Source organism: Ostrinia nubilalis, chromosome 9, assembly GCF_963855985.1.
Source record: "Ostrinia nubilalis chromosome 9, ilOstNubi1.1, whole genome shotgun sequence".
Taxonomy (NCBI): domain Eukaryota; kingdom Metazoa; phylum Arthropoda; class Insecta; order Lepidoptera; family Crambidae; genus Ostrinia; species Ostrinia nubilalis.
In genome coordinates, this window is record NC_087096.1 from 3,485,332 (window position 1) to 3,509,335 (window position 24,004).

Genomic DNA, 24,004 nt, shown 5'->3' on the forward strand with positions numbered 1-24,004 from the left:
GAGCGCACCCTGGCGTGTGCGGACACGTGCACGCTGCTGGTGCAGGCGCGTTGCCTCGAGCGGGGCGCGCGCCGCGTGCTGTCCGCGCCCGCCGCGCCGCGCGCCGCGCGCTCTCTGAGGCTGGCGTTGGACTATGCCTTCACGGACACCATGCACGATCACAAGTAATAGCTTATTTTTTAATTGAAAGTTTACGTACATTTTTTGCATATTTTTACTTAAAATACCAGCACATCAGGCTACCCATTTTTGTTGCAAACTCGCCCCTATTACAACTGCACAAGAATCCGCAGTGGTTACGTTGATGTGCCGTTCGTCTGTACTTGCTCCGCACTATTGTTCTTGGGAGTTCAGTTTCTTAATGGTTTCATAAAAAACATTACAGAAATACATATTTTATACAAAATTTATTAAGCTATGTCCGTGGCTGATGCTATGATCATCTTTGCAGGTATCAGAGAGCTACAGAAACGTTTCTGCAATTCAAAGATGCCCTGATACAACTCATCAACTCCATCCATCAGGTATTTTTTGAATTTTAAACGCACCTTTTTTGTTAATAAGCAGGTGGTTAAACCTTATTTGCAATTCTACTTTTTGATGGCATTGTCATAAAGCTGCCATCAGTCAGTTAAATTGTGACATGTCTGACATTCACACAGACAAAACTTATTTTTTGTTACAAAAAACACTGATTTAGAAGTTATGTTTAAATTATCTTCTAAACTTTTAAAGAGCCGCAACATATTTCGCCATTTACAAAAAAGAACAGCTGGAAAAGTTGAAGATAAAGATGTAAATATTTTTATTAACGGAAAACCGGTAAAAGTACCAAAATACTTTACAGTTCTGCAAGCTTTGAGAAGAGAAGGTGTCACGATACCTTCGTTTTGCTACCATGAACGACTCTCTATCGCAGGGAATTGCAGAATGTGCCTTGTGCAGGTAGAGGGAATGTTTAAACTTCAAGTGGCTTGTGGCGTACCAGTGATGAAGGATATGAAAATTAACACAATTTCTCCTTTAACCCTGACTGCACAAGAAAGCGTCCTTGAATTTCTTTTGATAAACCATCCCCTTGATTGCCCCATTTGTGACCAAGGTGGCGAATGTGATCTTCAAGACTTGTCTATGAGATTTGGAAACGATCGTTCAAGATTTACAGATGTTCATTTCATGGGCAAAAGGGCAGTAGAGGATAAGAACTTAGGGCCTCTCATTCGAGCTGAAATGACTCGTTGTATTCATTGCACCAGGTGTATTAGATTCGGTTCACAAGTATGTGGTATGGATGTCTTGGGAACTGCTGGTCGTGGCACTGATATGCTTGTAGGAACTTATGTTGATAAGATGTTTCTCTCAGAATTATCAGGAAACATAATAGACTTGTGCCCTGTGGGAGCATTAACTGCAATCCCGTACATGTTCAAAGCCAGGCCTTGGGAAGTAATAAGAACTAATTCAATAGATGTTACTGACGCAACTGGAACAAATATAGTGTTGAACTATCGCTTCAATAGGTTACTTAGAGTTCTGCCACGAGAACACGCAGAAATAAATCAAGAATGGTTATCAGATAAAGGTCGTTGGGCTATAGACTCCTTAGAAATGCAAAGACTTGTCACCCCAATGCATAGATTTCAGGGTTGCTTATGCACGACTGAGTGGGATACCTTGTTGCGAATGATTGGAAAAATGATAAGGTGCACGGAGCCAGATAAAGTCATGGCTATTGCGGGTCCTCACACCAATGTAGAGACTTTAGTAACTTGCAAAGATTTTTTGAATATGCTGGGGTCTGAGCACACGTACATCGAACGGGGATTGTATCACTCGATTTCGAACTTTGACTTGCGTGTTGGATATTCATTGAATATTAAAATGAGTGAAATAGCCACCGCTGATAAAATTTTGTTAATAGGAACGAACCCGCGCTTTGAAGCCCCTGTACTAAACGCGAGGATTCGTCAGGCGTACATGTTTAACGAATGTGATATTTACGTTGTTGGACCCAAATGTGATTACAACTATCACGTGAATTATTTGGGTGAAGATGTTAAGTCCATATCAAAAGCTGTAGAAGGAATGAAAGGCGCCAAAAAACCGTTAATATTTATTGGCGTGGCGCAACTAGAAACTGAACACGCTGGCATAATATTGAAGCTAGCGTCAGATTTGGCGGGTACTTTCGGTAAAGTTTGTTGCGATTGGAATGTCATTAACTTTATTCCTAGGGAAGCAAGTTTCGCAGGGGCTTTGGAAGCAGGATGGAAGTCCGGTGGTTTAGAAGCCGTACAGACCTGTCCACCGCAGGTGCTCATTTCTCTGGGAGCTGATGAGATATTTTATGACTGGACGCCACCAAAGAACTGCATCGTGATTTACATCGGTTTTCAAGGAGATCGTGGCGCAGAAGTTGCTCAGGCTATTTTGCCAGGGAGCGCGTACACTGAGGCTGGTGGTGTGTTTATGAATATGGAGGGCCGATCTCAGTTTGCGCTGCCTGCACTCACTCCGCCTGGGAAGGCTCGTCATGACTGGAAGATAGTGCGCGCGCTGGCTGAATACAGTGGAGTTTGTTTGTATTATTGTGACCAGAGTTCACTTTGCTGTCGACTAGCGGAGATCAGTCCCAACTTCACAAACTTGGGTCCATACCAAGAGAAAGTGTTCGCAAACTTGCTTCCTCATTTAGTAACCAGCACCAAAGAGACCGGAGGCCCCTTGAAAGTTGACATGAAGACCATTAGGGATTATTATTGTTCCGATGTCTTTAGTTACAACTCACCGACAATGATAAATGCTCAGAAAGCAGCTAATAAATTCGCTGAGTCATCTTATGCCGCGATGTAATACCTACTTTATACTTAATTGCTATTATAAATATTGTCTTCTGTTTATTATCAACTATGTAATGTTTAATAATAAAATATTTATCAGATGCTTGAGTGTTTTAGTCATAGTAGTAACAAATTTATCTATTTTTTTTTATTTCTCACCTTTGGGACTGACATCAATCGATAGGTATAGGGCACCAGAAACGCAGCGAGTAGGTAGTTAGTCTAACCGAGACTGAGATAGCCCAAAGGCGTCCGACTCCATGAGCGTCCAAAAGGCACAGTCCATCTTTTATGTAACGTACCTATTATGAATTATGATTTTAATTTTCCCCTCAGGTGCTCCTGAACAACTTGGAGAATCTGTCAGTGGCGGAGAAGGACGTTATGAAGTGTAGGCGGGAGCTACGTTCAGCTCGCGTCAACGCCATCGTGGGCAAGGGCCTGGCCGACCTGCGCTACGAACCCAAAGCGCTCAATAGTTTAAAGTCAAGGAATAAATAGCTTTTCTAGAACAGATTCTTTTAATTATATTTTAAATTTCTAGGTTTTTAGTGACTGATTGATGCCATTTATACATTCGAAAGTTGTCAGATTGCTTTGCACTTTTTAATTAATTATGTAATGTGTATTTTATTTCGGTGTTCGAGTTAAAATGGAGTTTAGTGGAAGTCAGGCGTGAAATAAAAAGCCAAAGATTATAAAAACACAATCAAATTTTATTAAATATCAAATATTGTATTGTCTAACACGATTCCTTAACTATCATGTTTCACATCAATATCTTGTAATGGCATAATGATATATGGTTACAAATACATCAAGGGTCAAAGTATAGTGACGAAAGACGAGACACAGAAGGGACAGAGATATTACAGTCATAGTACCTTAAATTATAGTATATTGTCGAGAAGGAACGAGAAGTAGCTAAAGAATTACACTTTTCAATAAAATAGTATAACAATATCCATAGAAATTTATAATATGCATGTAAAAAGCGATCGTAGTAAGACAGATAATAGTGTCAATGATTTAGATTACTTATTAATATATCGAAATTGAAAGACGATAGAAAGCCTCAAAAAAGAAAGGAAATTATGAATGGAAATCGAGGAGACGTAGAACACACTCACATTATTAATTATATACTTGTCACAATACATGGGCTTAAATGCAAAATCTACAAAAAAGTGTTATACACGATTATTATCTCCAAACTGTATGATCATTTTAATATAGGTCTTACAATCTATTCGTAAAATACGTAGTTTGTGCGCCAAAGCTCTACTTGGATGATACTTAAGCGTCAGAAAGGCTGCAATAGAATTAATAATACAGTTTAACTCTAATGCAATCTTTCGCTTTGAGATTACGAGATTTGTTTAAATATTTAAGTTTGATATGTGGCATGATGTGTCACGTCTTACTTGGTCGCCAGAGCGCAGCTCTGCAAGACTCAATGTTGGCAGTTCTTTCCTTAGCCGTTCCTAAATCATGTAAAATAATTGTAAAATATGCTAATTAAATAGCCAACTAATGACTAACGAATACATAAACGTCCATAAACAGTTGCCTTGTGCAAACACTCCCTGAAACTAAAAGTCTTATCAAAATAGTGTGAACACGTAAAATTAGAAAAATAGTTTTTTGCTTTCTCCAAAATATACTTTGAAAACTGTTTGTAACACATTCAAGAAATTACAGCTGACGAATCGCTATGTCTAGCTCTCGACCGTTCCCTAAAATCATTGTTAGAGTATTCATTTTAGAAGTTTATGTAGTTAATAGTTTGACTTCAGGCAGATGTTCAATTAAAATGGACGGCTGTGCTCTGACTCAGTCCATGACAATAATCCACTCATTGGACCACCCAATGTTCGTATTCTTTAACACCGTTAAAGTTCATAATATAATTCGCCTTTTATCGTATTTTTGAATGAAAAAGTAAACGATTGGTCTAGTCTCAGTGCCGAGCACACCCAACATCATTCCAAAAGCCCGCCGACTGCCCAGATATGTCATAAAAACCGTCAAAATATGCTTTATTAATATAAAAACATGGAAGCACTCCTGCGGACAGACTGTTTGCTGTAAAAATGTTAAAACCACTATCTTATAATATCTGTCGATATTTTTTTATATTACACTGAGATGAATGATTTACCCCGTGGTTCAATCCGCTATGGGCATCTAACAGAAGCACATTCCTAACACTTGGATTATGTTCTCCTAACGGGGGATAAAACAATCTTATCCTACAGCAACACGCCAAAAGTGACTTGATTGCCGACTATCCTAACTTTTCCACTCCCATAACAGATCTCTAACAAAAATGTCCCATTCTAAATGTCAGGAACAAGACTCAAATCATGTGTACTGTTATTTCAAATCTACGTACTAATCAGCTTAACATAGCGCCAAGCATTTCAGAGCTTAGACGTAAAGTTGGGATAGGAGTAAGAAATTATTACGTTATAGTGGGTAAACAAATACCTACCTATTGATTAATAATTTTATTTATGAAAAGGGGACAATCAGGGTAGGGATTTAAGTAGCAACCGACATTACGCCAAAACTTAATTGTTGTAATAATAAATACCCAAACTAAGTAACATCACTTAATAATAACTCTTTGGTTCCCAATAGAAATGGATAAAAATCAACAATTGACTAACGACAAACTCAACCGTGACGATTGGAGACTAGAGGGCATAGACTTAGTAACCGCTAGATGTTAATATTCAATAAAAGTTACATGTTTCAATTGATTTTCTTGTCCAGCGGCTATTATCTCTATGCTGGAGAGTAAAATAGACGACGAAGCAGTTAGACCCCGGTCGCTGACGACAGCGGACGAGTCTTGCAAGAAGGTTACCACGCATTGTCGCTTCTAGCAGCTTACACTTTCGTAATGGTCTTCATTTTCCTGCTTCGGAGGCATCTGAAACAAAATTAATGATGAATCAGCAAATTATACGGGATCTATAGAAGAACATGAAGTTGTTTGGTTATCGAGGAACTTCTCAATAAGCTTTAAGCTATAAAAAATAATTAAACAATCAAAATGATTGTATTATACCGTATAAATCCGCGGTAAAGCATGAATGCTCCGTAGAAGCTCAGCACAATGGTCGCGGTCCACACCACTGCCAACAATGAGCTGCTTCCCTCTGAAAAAATACTTGGTTTGTAGCAATCCTGATAGTAGACGTTGCGGCTCTGTTGGCACTGTTTGCTTTAGCAGCAAGTGGCCGAAAAAGTCGCCGCCGTGTGGTGACGGCAGAGTAGAATACATCTGTCACCAACCCCTACTCTTCCCACGGGTGTCGTAAGAGGCGACTTAGGGACTACACATCAAACAGAGAACGGGCAGCAGCGCTCTCTGAAAAACATCAATCTTTTAAACTGCGATCTCCAACCCGCCTGCCAAGCGTGGGGATTATGGCAAATCCTTCCACTATAGTGGAGGAGGCTCATAGTCCAGCAGTGGACTGTAAAGGGCTGTTGATGAGTGGCCGAAAAAGTCAAAGTCAAAATTTAAAATACAAATCGTCAAATATTTGCTCTTAAGGAGCCTCTATACATGTATCATATATCTTTTTACCCTACCAGCGCTTCGAGACCAACATTTAGAGCAAGTGCTGAGAAGAAGCGCCGCAACAACTGTCTGCCGGTTGATATTAATCGTTCGTTCGTTCGTTTCAGCCAAAGTCATTTGATATAAATAAATAGAAATAGCAGTGGTAGGTACATGATTCAGGAGCAGTTCTCTGAATTTATTGTCCTGAGAATGCAATATGGTGATGTGCAACGTGTTTAAATCTAGCTTATAGTATTATTAGTATGAGGACTTACCAATGTATCCGTCGTGGTAGACATCCTTCTCGTGCCAGGCGCGGCGCGGCTTGTCGTTGCGCGGTTCAATGGCTAAAAGGTCGGGGATCTCGTCTGCCTCTCCGGTGCAGTTGGCCCATTCGATTGTTACGTATCTGCGAGTGAATAGGAGCTTGTGAAGTTAAAAAAGATACATACAAATTGGGTTGTCTGAAAGAGATATCTTCCTGACGAATAAGGCTGCCTAAATACAATAACACAGTGCGGTAGCGCGAGAGTCTTAAATTGTTATGAGTATTTTACAATGTTGATCAAGCTTTCGAGAATTTTTTATTCACAATATTAAACCAAGAGAGTTATTAATATTTCTTACATTTATGTGTGTTGATCTGTGTGGATTCATAATATGTAAATGATTTATTGTTGCACACAACACAAATGCCCAAAAGAATTAGAAAGAAAGAAAGAAATAGACTTTATTAACACAGTAAGCACAAATTATATATAATAACAACACAAAACGAATATAGTTAAATAGTCGGCCACTGTGTCAATAGGCTCCCGCTCAGCATTTATCCTGACATGCTCGTAAGGGCATGTCAAGATGCTGGTCTTCCGCGAGAGCCCTTGTTGTGGCATCGCGCATCCCTTCGGAGAGACATCGACTCGAGTTCGATATCTCTCAAAAGGGGTGAAATTACATTCTTTCAGTCAACCACACTCTGTTTCTAAGCAAAGTAGCTTAGGAGTAAGTATTTAAAGTTTTGAAGACAAAGAATTATTATTAAAAACTTTTCTGTACCTTGAAGGAGTCTTGCAAGCGCGACGGGCTGGTACCAGCAGCTGTCGCGTGCGCGAGCGCGCCCCGGCGCGGCACGGGCCCCACGCGCCCCAGGGGCCCGGGGTCCCGCTTTCAGATTCCTTGCACCCGCACTCTACTTCGCAAATCTCTTCCTCCTGTGATGAAGTTTTGGATTTAGGACTTTTAAGCTTCTATAGGTCTTGTATCACCGTTTCAATTATTTGATAGTAAATAAGAAAGTATAACGTAATCTCTATATTATGGAATCAAATTGATCAAAATAAATAGGAAACCTACACTATAAATACTTGATATGTTAAAGTTAAACCTTTTATTAAACTTGTTTACAAAAAAACATCATCAACAGAATCCTTGAGAAGCTATCGGTTATATATTATCTTTAGTTAATCCTTAGCTATATACGAGTACTAATAGGCTAGCAGGTACATGCACCCATCATCAGAACAAAGAACTCACATTCCCATCCTCCTCGTAGCACGCGCAAAACACAAGTTACGCCCGCGTTATGAGCTTTTGTTTTATAAAAAATAGCATTACCAATCTGAATACCAGCCGCAGAAGAAGTCCTACCTGATAGTGCATAGGCGGTGCGACGATACGGCCGGGTAGAGCAGGGGCGCAGCGCCAGGGCTGCAGCGCGGCGCTCGCGTCGCCCGCCACCTCGCAACGCGCGCGCGACACCCGCACGCCCCACCCGCAAGTACCGTCCGCTTCGTCGCCGGTCGACTTCTAAAACAAATTAGCAAACGTGATTTTTGCTAAAGCCTGTCCCGTGAGCACGTAGAATTTTGTCCAATGACCCCAAGCTACCCATCCTTATCGCTCGCGCGTAATTATATTGCTGTCGCGACTGTGCGACGCGCGCCCGCAGTGAGTGTGCGAGCGCGACAGCAACATAATTACGTGCGAGCGACAAGTATGGGCAGCTTGGGGTCATTGGACGGGATTCTACGTGCTCACGGACCAGGCTTTAGTTAAGGCTAAGAACTCATGGCGCGATTTTTACCCGCGCCCGAATTTTATGTGAGCCAATATAGAACCGGTTGCGGGCCCGCAGCTTTCGTAGAATGCAGATAGGTACTTATGTAAAAACAATGCACAACTCACGACGCGGTTTTCGCCCGCAGCGGGCGCGGTTGTAATCGGCGGGCGACCATTTTGTACCAGTGACTTAGCACGCGGCGCGATTTAAAATCGCGCCGTGAGTTCTTAGCCTATGTTAGCAAAGAACTTGAAGGTTTGGTGAACACGATTTTAAAAACTGTTTAGAAAGAATTTGCTTGGAAATGATTGAACTTAGACTTTATTTTTAACACAAGGCATTTCAAGAGGCTCACAACGATTTTATCTCAACTGATTGAAGCTGCTTCCTCACTTACTTGATTGCCTCTTGGCTTAGCTACGGGTGGTACCTCTGATAAATTGAATCGTGTTCCAAGTTCAACAGAGATGATGATGATGGGGATTCATTGACGTGTTTCATTTGTTCTCACTGATACGCACTGCGAACGCCGATAACTACTGTTATGTAAAGTGTTGCCTGAATATTACCTGAACATGGCAACCCAAGGACGGCCGAGCCACCAGGCGTAGGCAGGGCTCCCGGGGACACGGCGCGCGCTGCTCTGTGGGCGGGCACGCGCGTCCTGGCCAGACAGCTGCCGTCAAGTGTTGCCTGAAGAAAATACACAGTAGTACAGGAGTTCAAATACACAGTAATTTTTAAGTAACAAAATCTTGAGGGTTCTTAAAGAATTAAGTACCTTGTTCGTCGCATATGCATGGTAGCCGAGGTATCTCCACAGGAGCAGGCCGATGTATCCCAAGGTCCCCACGAGCCGAGTTCACAGTCCACACCGCACGGCACGTAGCACCATGACTCCCTTGCTTCAGACGCCGTTGTGTTCTAAAATAGACGTTCAGATTCAGTATAGGTAGGTTGTAGCTTGATAGATCTAGGTAACTTTAAAGGTTTTGAAACCAGCCAGTTATGGCGGCTGGAGATTACTTTAATCTGTTATCGGTTCCTGATCTATCAAGAATTTTGAATAGATTTACTTACAGGACAATATGAGTCGTTGACGAAAACTCCATCACTTCTGAGGCAACGAACTGCTCTCTTCTTAGTTCCTTCACCGCACGGAGACCCTCCTATAAAAAGCATTTTAAATAAGAGTCTTAAAAGAAATTTTACAATAAACAAATTCCAAATGTTAATGTCCTATCTTAGTGGATTAATCACCGCATCTTTTCAAGTAGCAGTAAATTAATCCCCTTATGTACGTACATACTAACTATAAGACGTGAATCGTCTGGTACTAACCAAGAGGCTGGCAGTCGTCCCAGGGCGCGACGTGCCAGGAGTAGGCGTGGGGCGCGCAGGGCTCCGCAGCTACCAGGTGCGGGCACGCCGCGCCGCCGTCCGCTGCTGGGCGAAGGACCACGCGCGTTCGATCGCGGCGACCTCCCCATTTTGTCTGTAAGCAAGTTGGACCTTGGAACTGAAGTTCTTCTTCTGGGACAGTAACAACCTCAGGGATTGGAGAGTTGAAACAGGCGTTTGAATTGTTACCAACGACGACGCGTTCTTTCTCGTAGCAAGCATGTGTTACTAGATTTGTTGTTGCTTTCAGGTATAAGGGCTATATTTCACCGGGACGCCATGGCGGCGCAATCAGTCGCCGCTACCAACAAAATGTATACGTAGTATAAGTAAATGCTATGTGGTTGCTCAGTCAGCATAACATTTTCATAAGTTTACCCTGTTACTCTACGTCAAATATCGCATGTCGTAAGAGGCTACTTGAGAAACATGCGAACATCAAGCCTTATACTACTGGTTGGCGTGGGGAGTGTACCTAGGATAAATCCTCTATATTTTGGTAAATTAGAGAGGGTCATGTTGCAATAGAGACTACAACCCGTTCGAGTTAACTGCGCATCTGGTGGCCGTGACGTCACATCGACGCTCAGGTGTGAGAGAGAGTCGGAAACGCGAGGTGCGCAGTTAGCTCGATCGGGTTGTAAATTACCTGTACGGCTAGCACGAAAAACTTTCGAGTTCAAATCGTTTGCGTACTCGAATCGCCATCAAAAGATTTAGCAAGAAAACTACAACAGCGCCCATGTGAACGTGTCGTAAAGTGAACTTAGTAGGTATGAGATGTGGTTGCACGAAACTTATTTTGAGAATCAAAATTGTCACGTTATCGTTTAATTCGAAGATTGGGTATCGAATTTTATCGAATACGCAAACGATTCGAAGACGAAAGTTGTTCATGCTAGAGGTACATACAGATGACGATGACAAGTAGAGTCGCTTTGGTTACCTGCTCGCAGGGGCTCCACTCGGACCAGGCGCTGACGACGCAGTCGGCGGGACAGGGCGCGCGGCAGGCGGCGTCGCGCGCCGGCGCCGGGCCCGCGCCCGCCTCGCACTCCGCCTCCGACAGCCAGTTGCCGTCCGCGTCCACGCATCTGATGGACACAGAGGAATGTGGGTTTTTGAGGGTGTCGGGGAAAACAAAAGCTGCAGAAATAGCCAAGTTAAAATATGATTTTGATGCAGACGCAGATGATACCATCCTTACATTTTCGACATTCCATCAGCTCGCACTAAGCGCTTTGAAAACTTTGCTGCTGTCTTTTTCGAACCCTAAAATCCGGGCCTCTTCAAATCGAGAGTAAAAGACACTTACAGAGCAGAGGTATGGATCATTCTAGACTGCATCTCATTTAACATCAGGTGTGATTACAGTCAAATACTTAACTGCTTGCATAAAGTCTTCAAAATAGCCAACTATGCTCGTTTAACAGACTGGTGACAAAGGCATAGAGCTAGACGCTGGAGAGTCGCGCCGCACTCCCGTCCGCCTGAGCATTCTTTCACCATTTCCTTATAAGGTGGGGAAACTGTTACACTTACATAACAGTCCGGTTGATGATAGATCGTCCGCATAGCGCCCGGCGTGGTGCGCACACGGACCACTCGCCCAGTGCCCATCTCGCTGCGCCCACCTCGCACGTGGCACGTTGCAATGTGGCACCGCACTCCCGCCCGCCGCCAGAACCTTCCTCTACCACTTCCCTGGAAGATAGCAGGCCATTTCATGATACTCTTTTAATGCTATTTTCCTTTGGTGTAATCAAGTAAACAATATGAGTCCGTCGCGGTAGTGGCACAGTCAGTAGTGGTGTGTGTTAGTTTACGTAGAGTAGAAAGGTTTATCATTTTATCTTTTATTTTCAGCAATGGATGGAAACTTCGAACACAAGGCTACCACTCACCTGAAGCGTTGATACGCAAACAAATTTTTAATATGTGGCTAATCTGACCCAGAATACAGGTCTTGACTTGACATACTTTCACTGCAACACCCGCTACCATAATCTCGTGCACATCAAATAATGTAAGTACGCTCGCACTCCTAACAGGAAAGGTGACATGTTCGGTCAAGATGATGATTTACCTAGTCCTGAACCGGAATGCAGCTCTAGATCCAGGTTCGGAAGCGCATGGTCCCCATTCTCCCCAAGGTCCTGCGGCGCAGTCGCGCGCGCATCTCACAGTACACGCGCCCCGGAGAAGGGAACCAAACTCCTCGTCGTACGTGTAGCCATCTGTGGACGCTTCGCGGACTCGGCTTTGTCCTGGAAATTTACCTTTTACTTAATATCATCCACATAAGATGCAAAATCGCTTTATAAGCATTCTTTGCTGAAGCTAAAGGAACCAAAGCCGTAGAAAAGGAAATGGTTGTTCAGTTACCAGTAAGTGGGTGGAACTTCTTGCAGATGTCTATGGGCACATCGCGGTTATCAATCATGCACCGCGCCGCTCTCAAAATTCTTCCTTCTCCGCATTCCAATCTAAAAAAGTTACATGTTAAATTATGTTTACCTAAACTTCTATCTACTATAGGTACATTAGTAGTTTACGATAGTCGATGAGCAGGTAAGTTTTTAGACTTACCCAGGGGGTAAAATGCAATCCGAATCAGCAGGCAAAAGTTCTAGAGTGACGTTCTTGCAGACGCAGTTGGGAATATCGGGGTCAGAAGCGTCTAAGTACCTGAAAATTATCAAATCATAGATCAGCGAAATCCGGAGTGGAAACCACGAGTCAGCAACCCTTCAGTTAAGTGGAGTGACGAATTTCGAAATATCGCTGGCAGAGACCTTTGTTACAAAACCGTAGACATTGCGGGCGCGCGTATTGGGGAAGGTCTTTATGACTAGCCTTGAACTATTAAGGGCTGATGATGAAATCATCGAATGTTCTCTAGTTCTCTAGAAAAGACAATGTTTTCGCTATTAGATTTTATTTATTTATTTATTTATTATTCATTATTGAGCAATTACATATTTGATCCAAATAGCGTCCTAAATCCTCTTTAGGTTTGTCTAGACGCTATTGTTCTCTATACAAATAAAAACAAACGTTTTAATTTGTTTTACGTTTTAGATACTCACTTCAAAGGATCGCTGCAGACCACGTCACAGGTGAGAGGCACGAACAGGTCGCAAGACACCTGGCACGCGGCCACGCTCTGCGGCACCAGCTGGCCTGCGCACGCGCCCGCTTCCACGCGGTGCGAGTCAGAGCCGCACCACAGACCTGACAATGTTTAGGACCGGTGAATAAACTTTGGTTGGAAGTACCTAAGGGCACGAGGTCTCTTGGCACATAGTTCAGATTTGCGGGGTTCAAAAGGTTTCAGAGTACTAAGATACAGAAAATGTGCGAAAGTTAATGGCTGTAAGAATATTGAAGAAGTCATTAAAGCATGAAGAATTCTGATTAGCGTAGAAAATACATGAGACCAAACTGAAGAAGAACTGAAGACAGTTATTCCACATCTAGTCTGTTTATCTGAATGTTTTAATTTTTTCAGGTTTTTAAAGGGCAAATAGATAGTTCTAAGATTAAATTCATTGCACAGTCGCAGGTTTTCTGCTGCGTCCGATATTATACTTACTTCGCACCCTGTAGCCAGTTCCGCAGCGCTGGCCGGGTGGTAATCGGCACGTGGTCCACTCGCCGGCGACCCAGGCCGCGTCACGAGGCCGGCACGAGCGCGCCACGGGGCAGTCACGAGTCTCTTGCCGTGGCCCACAGTTGGGACCTCCGTGGACAGTTCGCACGCGGACTTGCTTTCCAGGGTCTGGGTTGAGCAGATCAGAAAATTCTATTGTCAGTACCATTAAAATGAGGCGTAAGTGTAAGAATATAAAGAACACTTAATTCATCCAGAAATAATAAGATGAATTGATTTGGTAGACACCAAATAAGCTTTTGATATCGCCTAGTCAAACCTTATTCTCAATCAGATAAAGACTTTTACAATCTGAGTTCCTTTAAAATGTATGCATAGGCAGTAGAACTAGTGTAACAAGATGTTTACCACAGGTATTAGGACAGGGTGACCACGGCATCCAGGACTCCACGCGGCAGCCGCGCCGGCATCGCACGGTGCACGCGCGCCGAGACGCTGGCCGGTGGAGTGGGGCACATCTATATAAGTTACAAAATTGGTTATTTTCTTCTATTACAAAAACGTTTTACTGTTTAATGTAGATCTAAGGAACGCTAAACAAAACAAGACTGGACTAAAACAAGTTTTGGAGACAAATTTTGTGACAGAGACAGGATAAAGGGAGGGTTAAAACATAAAAGTTTGCTCTGTTAACCATTTTACTTACAATGCCTCGCGTACAACATCTGCGTTATTCTGGACGCACATCACGTCTCTGGTCATCTCTCCTTCTTCCACACACGGTTCCTCATCGTCGTTTTCGTTGAATGTTTCGCCATCCTTAAAAAGTATTTAAACTGTTATCAAAAACGTTCATAGTGTGCAATGCCAGGATGTTGCAAGACTTAAAAGTCACTTACGGCCAAATCAGTATAGTTAGTGATAGGCATGTAATCCTGCCTCCTTCGCTCACAAGGGCCCCAAGGAGTGGCGAGCCAGGAGTATGTGGCGCAGGCGTGAGTGTTGCAGGATTCGTTCTGGACGAGCTGGTCTTCGGGTGGGCACGGCCAGCCATCTGAGGGGAGAGCATGCAAGGTTTAATAATGTATCGGTTTGTGTTTAGTCCAGAATAGGCACATGACACCTCTTTAGGTCAGTACGGGAACTAATTCACTTATTTGTATAGGGTCCCATTCTGTAAAAAGAAAATAAGGCCCTAGAGTCCTAGCCACATCTAACAACAAATAAAATGGGTTTACTGGAGAGTGAATCTATACCAGACCAGTGTAGTTAGGTAGTAGCTACTCACATACACATTTCCTCTACGGTAGAGAAAATTATATGTGAGAAGTTATGTACTCTGGGTTTGCTGGTATAAGAAATCGGGGGATGCAGTTGCGATCTATGGTGAAGCGAGCTTACCCAGAAGAAAGATGGCTGTATTCGCATGCGACGGAGCGTTAGCAGCAACTAGTGATACATAAAGGTTGTAGTTACCAGGTGAAGCGTGTGCCAAGATGTGCCGCCTCCTAGTGCGGGTGGGGCGTGGATGCGCGGGCGCGGCGCAGGCAGCGCTACACGGCGCCCAAGCACCCCATGACGATACCACACAGTCGCCTGCGCATGCAATACGGCAGCGCTCGCTACGAGCTGGCGCGCCGCTGCCGCTGCACCAGGCGCGTTGTGCTTCTTTCTGCACAAAAGAAGTTTTTTTTTAATGTTTGTTGCTTTACGTTAGAAAGATGCACCCAGACTCATGAAAAAACCTTGGACCAGAGGGGTGAGATGACTAACTAAGCGATCCTCTAATATCTTTTGAAGTATTTCAAATTGTTTTCCTATTGTTGGCATTAGTAACATCGGAACACTTTCATGGTTCCTTGTTCCTAATAAACCAAGGTTCGTTACAAATTCCTTGTCATCCTTCCTTCTTTTGTCCAGCAATCGACGTCTTTTGGAAGAAACTAAAGACTGCCTCATGGTAGAATCTTCATAATATCTTACCCCATCATGTCCCACGCATCTTAGCTCCCTGCTGCGCTTGCCAGGCCCGCAGGTAGAATGCGGCTGGTTCAGCACACAGGGCCCCCAGGGCAGGGCCTTCCACGCCGCGCAGCGAGGGGTGGTGCACGTCCGCTTCTCCTCCAGAGGAGGACAGGGTGCCCCACCACCAGAAGCTGCGGATATCACGCGTCTGCGACGTACGCTGTAGCCTGTAGGAAAATAGATGGCGTGATAAGATCTTCATTGTCTTCTAAAAAGTTCTAAAGATGATTTAAACGAACCTTGAATATTTATTGCTGACTAAAGATTGCCATTAGCATATAATGATCTACTAAAATGTTCATCTACGAACTCTATATTTGCATCTATCCCATAAAGTTAATATTCCTTCGGAATAGAGCAACAATCACGAGCTGTCAAACGAAACCAAAAATGAGATGTCATATGTGTGTGTAAAAATAAATATGTGTGCATGTCAGTGATGTATGTATGTCGTTACTTTTCACATGAATATCGATTTCGATTAAATATTAATTAACACCTAACAGTAATAATATAAATAGAATAGGATGGAATGGGATTGTAGGTATATGGGAATTGGGAGAGTGGCCAAAGAAAATAAAAAAAAACTCAGAAGATTAAAATTATTCAACTTATTTATTTGGAAGAATGAGAGTTACAAACATCAAGACATCCATACAAACTTTCGCATTTATAATATTAGTAGGAGTAAAACAATAATTAAAAAATGATAGTTCTGACGATAACGTAAGAAAATAGGATTCTAACGATGTAATAATCGTTGTTGGCCGTATAGTGTAGTGGTTTGAAACGGACTACTATTCCGGAGGTAGCGGGTTCGATTCCCGCACAGTACAAACATCTGTGTGCATAAACATATTTATTATTATATTTAGTATGTAATATTTAGTTTAGTTTATTAACTAACAGGTAATTACAAAATAATACTTTTCTATATTCACATACAAACGCCATTTATGTACCTACATAATCAGCAGTGACTGTGATAAACAGCGCAGAAAATATATTTATCGATTGTGGTACAACCCTAGTGTAAAACGAAAATTATTTCTTTACACAAAATATTCATAAATTCTGGATTATGAGCATGAAATCTTTGCTTACAACTTAAATTAATGTTTAAAGAACATAATTATCACACTTAGTGCTTAAAATTCTAAGCGCATTCACAAAAATAAAGCTAAAGTTTGGAGGTGTCGATTTCAATAAATTTACCTGTGAAATAAATATTTTGCAGGATTATTCCTTTGGTGTACATCACAATCAAAGACGGAACAGGTCACCATTATATAAGAAAACAAACTTTCCAAAAATAAACAGGATTTTACGATATTTTTATAAAAAACTATAATTTAAAATTTTCTTTGTGCCTCTATGTGTCACTGCCTGTCAAATCTTTTGCAAAAATGGTTCTATTGACGTGACGATGATAGCATCACACATCTCTTTTTATCACACAGGGTTGCAGATAGTGACATCTCGCTCGCTCATTCTTTGTTGCTCTATTCCGAAGGAATATTAACTTTATGATCTATCCACTGATTATGTAACGCTCATGTACTTTGTTAATTTAACTTTTTCAATTAAGCTATGATCGTAAACATAGGAGATGAAACAATGATACACTTTTAGACATTACCAGTAGTAGTCAATTGCTGGACAGGGAATAGAGGACATCCATCCGTAGGTTGACATGCTCCCCATTCGCTCCACTCGCCAACTTCACAGTCTCGGGGACAGGGTACCTGGTGGAGATATAATTACTCATTCAGAAAATTTGTAAATTTATTTCGGTAACTACAATTTCTATTCTCTGTACTCTGTGACTACAATTTTGCAAATAAATTAGAAAAAAACAATTGCGAAACGAAAAAGAACATTAAATTAAAAATAAGTTTCTTGCTGGCCAGGCGCACGGCGAAGGAGTTTTGAGTATTTTTTTTAATATTGCGTTTACGTCATCAATCATGTTGATACTGTCAAAATAGTCATAAAGTATTTATTGCCCTAATGTTCTCTAAGTAGTTTTCCACGTATTTTTACCTCACAAGGCTGCACGAGCGTAGGCATCGGCGCGTGAGCACATTGCGCCGGGTGCAAGGCTCGTCCGTCAGCTCTGACACACGTCGCTTCCCTCCTCTGCACGCCTCCGCCGCAGTTGGCCTCCGGCGCCTCCTTGTCATCCTCATCCGCCTCGTTGTCATCCTCGTCGTAAATCGCATCATTGTCATCCGCGTCGTCGTTGTCATCGTCGGTAGCGGCTGTGGGAAGGAACAAAGATTCACGAGTAAGCAGAACCTGATCAAAGTAAATAAAACGAAGTATAAACTTTCATGTTGCATGATATTTAGAAGAAACGGCTTTTGTTGCGATCGTTCAGGCACATTTGCATTGTCATTCATTCACTATGTTTTTCACGTACCGGGTAATACAGCAGCCGGTTGTTCTATGGCCACTCGGCAAGGACCCCACGGGCCGGGGGTCCAGTGCGCGCTCGCTTCTAGAGCGGCAGGCTTTACTTCCTCCACCACATCACATTCTTTACCGCCACCTGAAAAACAAAAGGTAAATGAAGGGTTTTGGACAAGAATTCTACACGAACCTGTAACAGTACGACATGCTGTAAATAACAATATGTTTCCATTTCCCGTGATGGCTGATATAGTCCAGCGGTGACGGAGATCGAGCCTCTACCACAGCCACTATTAACAGTGCTTACTCTGAAGCACAGATGACGGCGCCTTAAGCTATACACTGTAGTATCTTGATTTAATTGTATTAGCTGCAGATGCCGATAGCCAATGTACTGTTGTCTGTACCTACAACACGACAAGCTCTTTTCTAAACTATAGATACATAAGTAAAACTGGTTCAAAGTGCCTACCTTGCGGCAGCTTCCTCAAGCGGCGCGTGCGCACAAGAGCGCCGTCGGAGCGCGGCCGCCACGGCAGCCACTCGCCCAGCGAGCAGTCTTCCTTGATGACGCACACGCGGAGTATGCCGATGCTGGCCAGCGCCGAGCCGCAGTACCTAGCGACAAAGATGTAAGTGATATAGTACTATCCACATTATGAGCTATTAAATCGAGGGCTTTTGTATTTGCACTCATTAGTTCAGGCTTCACTGGCAACTATCAGGAATTACTCTACCCACTCTACCGTAGCGCTAACTAGTGAAAGCAAAAACAGTAGCCTTATTATAAATCGGACACCGATAGACAATACTATCTCATGAGCTGCTAAATCACTTTTACCTACTCCAGAGAATTAGTACATAATTGTTGTTACACATGTTTTCAAAATCACTTGATTTATTAATTCAAATGAATAAAGTGTTCTAAAGAACTAAAGAATTATTAATTTTCTAAAGAAAATAAAATAAGTACCTACATGAAAATGAGACAGTTGCTTTAATTAAATAGTGTCCGATTCGGTAATTTCATCAGTGCGAGAATGAAAACATACTCGTAAATGCATTCGTTCCATTAAGTCCGACTTAAGTTAATGAGTTCAGCTATCCATAAATGTCGGGAAAACTGGAAAGGAAATCAAAGAATTCTTACTAACCACGAACTTTACAACTAATAAAACAAGCATCTCCCGCGGTCAGATTGATGGCCTGAACCGCTGTGTGCAAACGCTATGGAATTAGGTGCAGTGGGTTTATTTCTTAAATCTGTTTTATGTACGACTTTATAGGTATTCTGTTTGAATTAATTGTGTTACTAAAACGCGGTTATTTTCAGATCAGAATGTGCACGGTATAAAATGAAGTGGATTTATCGTAATATGTTCCTAAGCAAAATTGGAAAATTATTGGGCTTGCCTTGGGCTAGCCATGAAAAATTCTTGTAGATTTTCTAATATTCCGAAAAACTCCTGAAAATAAGCAAACAAAACTCAAAATGTCGACGAATTAGGTCTACGAATTGAAAGCATTTTAACATTTTAAATGCATCAAGCTGACGAAAAACTTAATCTAACGAGGAGCTGATTGCTAGGAAAGGTCTTAATTGTCGAACAATGGTTGCTTACAAAGCTCTCCTTTAAACTTTGAATGCCTATCAGCTACTGCTTCTACTTCCTTTGTGCATACTTTGCAAGTTTCCACATTAAGTGATGTCGTCATTAGATCGATACTGGCCGCGATCGACCAACTTCGCCGGCAAGTTTTAAGAAGGATTTCTTGCACAAAGCTTTTTAAAGTTATGTACCATCATTTAACTTGATGAAAGTTTCGGCTTTCATGAGTTGCGGAAATTATTCAATATTAAGTATTATGCTATTTGCATACAATCCCAACTAATCCCAACTAATATTATAAATGCGAAAGTAACTCTGTCTGTCTGTCTGTCTGTTACGCTTTCCCGCTTAAACCTCGCAACCGATTTTGATGAAATTTGGCATAGAGATAGTTTGAGTCCCGGGAAAGAACATAGGATAGTTTTTATCCCGGTTTTTGAAACAGGGACGCGCGCGATAAAGTTTTTCTGTGACAGACAAAATTCCACGCGGGCGAAGCCGCGGGCGGAAAGCTATTTATTTATAAATCGCATTAAAATTAATAAGTTTATTTCATCTCTAATATTGAAAATATTCTAAGCTTACTTAAGTAAGGCATAATTATGCAAGAAAATTGACCTGTGGAAATTCTTTCTCCTCACGAAGCTAAAATGTGAGTTTTTATGTGCTCACACGAGAGAAAATTATAGATGTCAAGTAAGTGCTGCAAAGGTCTGAGCTGACTGCGACGCCTCTAATGATGCTGTAATTACGCGTGCCAGAGGAGTGAAATCCTTTGAATTTTTTACTCGTAGGTACAGTGATAGGATTCATTGGACTAAAAAAGGATAGATAGTTACATAGTAGTTTTATGTCTATTCTAAGATAGTTGAAGTTAATGCTTTATTATTTACTAATGAGCACTAATCTTAGCTTAATACATATAAAGAACTGGATTTTTCACTACAATCTGAGTTTTACAATAATTAGTCTTAGACTTCTAGAGAATAGCAATCCAGTATTCAATTTATTGAAATCGATATATGACGTAAAACCTATTTAAAATTTTTGATCACATATCACTGCATTGCGTCACTAGAAGAGCTTAATGAGCACACGTATTTATTTATGTGCTCGCACTAAACACACAGCTAATTACGGGATTACAGTTGAATTAGTGCATCCAGCGGTCCGCCGTGAACAAACATGCATGCGTGATAGGCTCACATAGTTGGAAATCAACTGACCCGCTACACAGCAAAATGGAATAGTAAAATATCTTTATACTTGCGTTTTGATTTTCTACTCATTGAATGTACACAACAAATGGGAAATCTTTTTACAAATGGGATTCGAATTGGAAGCGACTCTTTCTAGATTTTATTTGTACAGTTTAGCAAAAAAAAAATTGTAAAACTACAACTAAACAGATGAAAAAAGAAAAAGAACAAAAACCAAACAAATGAAAATCGTAGGTTTTGTTTCGCCTTGTCAGTATTAAAAAAATACTAAGAAAAAATGCGCAAGAAAAGAAAAAAGTAACGAATACTTTCTAGCCAGTACCACTAAAGAGTTTTTATTTATTAAATTACTACACAAACATATATGAGAAGACAGAAAGGTCAGCCATATTAAGTTGCGTAAGGAAATACCGCCTTTTTACTGAAGGTAGGTAGAGCTATATGTACCTACTTACATGCAGAGCTGGGGGATGAAAAGAAGACGGGAAGAAAAAATAGACTTTGGTGAACTGTTTATTGTTATAATATTTACAGTTCACGCTGAGAGGTTCTTGCTAAAAGCTATCTGAGCACCTGTTTACGAAGTCAACCTATCTCGCTGTAAAGTTATTGTAAACACCGCTCGTTTACACAAACTTCTTGTTTACAATCGCCAGTCAAAACTTGGGAACGAAACCAATCAAAATAGTCGTTTCCTCGAATAATTTGTATTCAAACATTACAACAAGTTAGTTGTTACGAGTGAATGATTTACTTTGATGTTGAAACTCTATATTGAGGTACCTATTAATTTACATTATCGTAATAAATGATTTTGGAGTCTCTAGATGTGGTGACTAGGTACATATTTAACAACACCTTGAAATTCAAGGCCTTATTATGTAGATAATCCACATTATTGTGCTATTACCTACTGCAAAATTATATTATTTTGTTCTCAGTAAGTTGGCTTAAAACCTTATTTTTACGCGTGTCCGCGAACATCGGAGTGAATATTAAATTAACTGAAAAATGCTGAGTCAGTATTTTTGTACCCGTGTGTGTATCGTAAACTGTGAATTCTCAACACATTTGCATCATACATCAACTTAATCACGGACCGTTCGCCTTTACGGCTTAATTAAGAGCGTTTACGAAATTCGTCCCTGGAGAACTAATTTACTCTGAATACATTGTGATACGAAAAACGTCGGCCTTTAAATATATTTTCGCTTTAATGAAAAAACGGCGGCTGTTGTGTAAAGCGTATTATTGGACTTAAGCCAATGCATTTTAATCTTCTATTGTCTTTTTCATCTTTTAATAAGCCTTTGAGTTCGTCATGAAACATTGCTGCACTGAAAGCAAGCGAAGGTTAACGGCGTAAGAGATGAATTACAGTCGTTTAAAAGTTGTAAAGTATTGCGTACCTCAAAAAAAAGCAGAGCTGCTCCACCTATTTTTTTGTTTTAAGTCTTCGTTTCCCTACTTATTTCTGTATCAAGCCAACTGAAACTGAAATTATTTCGTAACTTACATGCTCTCGACGAATCGTCCATCCTTATGGCGGCACTGCACATGTCGCCTTTGCAGCCCAAGCCGGGGCGTGTGCACTAGTGAGTCCGACTCTGGTCTGAGATTATATCTGCAAAGAAAATGTTATTTTCAACTCAATTTTGGAATAATTCAATTTTTAAAACTTATCACCTGATTATCTAGACTTAAGAGTAGAACTAAAACAGTTACAACTTATATCATAGGTAATTATAAGTTCTTTAAATAGGTAAGTACTTCTGGCTTTACACCAGATTCAAATATATACTCATGATCTTTTCATATGTGCCAATATATGAGTCCTATAGAATAGGTACGAGTATACACTTTCAGGAGGTATCATTAACAACGCGACGCTATGCAAAAGGAAGTAAAGCAATAAATTGATTGTAAAATAATTGTAACGGTCTTTCTCTAGAATATAAAAGGAAAACTGTTTAAAATTCCAATCTCGTTTCAAAGGAATTCGTTTTATTTCTTAGCGACTTTTATTGCTCGCTCTTATCTATAAACGTGGACGGGCAGTAGTGCTGTACTAAGCTCTCTTGATTACTTATTTGTAATTAGATTTTATAATTAAGTACTGAAATGTTATTGCTTTTTAGAAAAATACTGTAATTTCACAAATAACATGCTATTATTGTATTACTAACCAACATAAAACATACCAACAATTGTTGTCAAACTTATGAAAGCGATGTAATAAATGTCGGGCCGAACATCTACGTCGGTCTGTCAAGCGATAGAAATGCGAGGAAATGTACCCATTTCTCGAATAAAAATAGCAAGTCTTGTACCTCTTTGTAGCCTTCGAGATATGAAACTTAACAGGCACGCCATTTTCTGACGCCAATTCTACTCGTTTGTTGATATTTCAGAGCCAGACCTTTTGATATATTGATAGAAAGTCGAATCCAATGTGAGTCCTTTTATAGAGCTCGAAATTGACATTTACTAGAAACAGACTTGTACCTATGTATATTGCATTTGCGACAGACTTTTGAAATGGCTGAAAAGGTTATTTCATTGGATTTTTAGAAATAGGTACTACATTTGAATTTAAAATCAAAAATAGTCTTTAAAACTAATGGAAAACGTTTGCTATAAAACAATACAGTTTATCAAAAAAATAACGATTGTATTTTACTTTAAAACAGCTGAAAATTCACAACTAATTGGGATTTCGTTCAGCGCAAACCAAACTTAATGTATAAAATAACAGCACCAATATGAATTTTAATTGCATTCGCGATAAATTTTAGTCCGCAGCGGACGTAAAAAGATATTACATTTTTAATTATTCATGAGTTTTTATTAGAAGCATTACCTTTCCACGGCTCTGACGTGGTCGCTGGCCGAAGGGCCGCACTCGGTCCACCGGCCGACGTACACGGAATACTCGGAGTCCCCGGCCGCCTCTGTAACAATAACCATGAATATGTAGGTCAAATAATTCCGTTTCTCACTCGAGCTTTGCAAATATCGTTTCATTGTTCCATAACGGCATCTGTTTGTTTTCCGATTTAATTTGCATCGGCTGTTTTGTTTTTAAAAAGCTTTTATTTTGTACGGAATGTTTAAACGTGTTCTCGTCGTGCTAAGTACACGAATTAGGGAAACGTTTTAGGGAAAATATTGTTTGAACTCATGAAAATCCAGGCTCCAATATTTTTCGTTAATAAGTAAGAAATTAATAAAATAATAACCAATTTAA

The 24,004-nt window shown here is 40.9% G+C and overlaps 2 protein-coding genes and 1 long non-coding RNA gene across 3 annotated transcripts in view; 1 reads left to right on the top strand and 2 right to left on the bottom strand.

The window, feature by feature from the left end:
• The first annotated feature begins 658 nt into the window (after positions 1–658).
• LOC135074915 (NADH-ubiquinone oxidoreductase 75 kDa subunit, mitochondrial-like) lies at positions 659–2,943 on the top strand. The gene has a single exon (XM_063969291.1). It carries the CDS (start codon positions 706–708, stop codon positions 2,851–2,853), a length of 2,148 nt encoding a protein of 715 aa, XP_063825361.1. The 5' UTR covers positions 659–705; the 3' UTR covers positions 2,854–2,943.
• Positions 2,944–3,535: 592 nt separating this feature from the next.
• LOC135074916 (uncharacterized) lies at positions 3,536–6,008 on the bottom strand. Its single transcript, XR_010257907.1, has 2 exons — positions 5,917–6,008; positions 3,536–5,778 (listed from the first exon to the last, which is right to left on the bottom strand). It is a non-coding gene; the product is annotated as an uncharacterized LOC135074916 (long non-coding RNA).
• A 1,809-nt stretch (positions 6,009–7,817) lies between these two features.
• Positions 7,818–24,004, bottom strand: part of LOC135074807 (thrombospondin type-1 domain-containing protein 7A-like) — a 104,162-nt gene continuing 87,975 nt past the window's right edge. Inside the window, 22 exon segments of the mRNA XM_063969187.1 lie at positions 7,818–7,853; positions 8,065–8,220; positions 9,209–9,400; positions 9,557–9,645; positions 9,818–9,971; positions 10,824–10,971; positions 11,964–12,144; positions 12,263–12,363; positions 12,467–12,565; positions 12,967–13,111; positions 13,473–13,658; positions 13,899–14,008; positions 14,197–14,309; positions 14,390–14,544; positions 14,967–15,162; positions 15,474–15,682; positions 17,155–17,260; positions 17,559–17,776; positions 17,938–18,066; positions 18,400–18,545; positions 22,274–22,381; positions 23,618–23,708. Coding sequence (XP_063825257.1) covers positions 7,818–7,853; positions 8,065–8,220; positions 9,209–9,400; positions 9,557–9,645; positions 9,818–9,971; positions 10,824–10,971; positions 11,964–12,144; positions 12,263–12,363; positions 12,467–12,565; positions 12,967–13,111; positions 13,473–13,658; positions 13,899–14,008; positions 14,197–14,309; positions 14,390–14,544; positions 14,967–15,162; positions 15,474–15,682; positions 17,155–17,260; positions 17,559–17,776; positions 17,938–18,066; positions 18,400–18,545; positions 22,274–22,381; positions 23,618–23,708 — 3,068 coding nt within the window.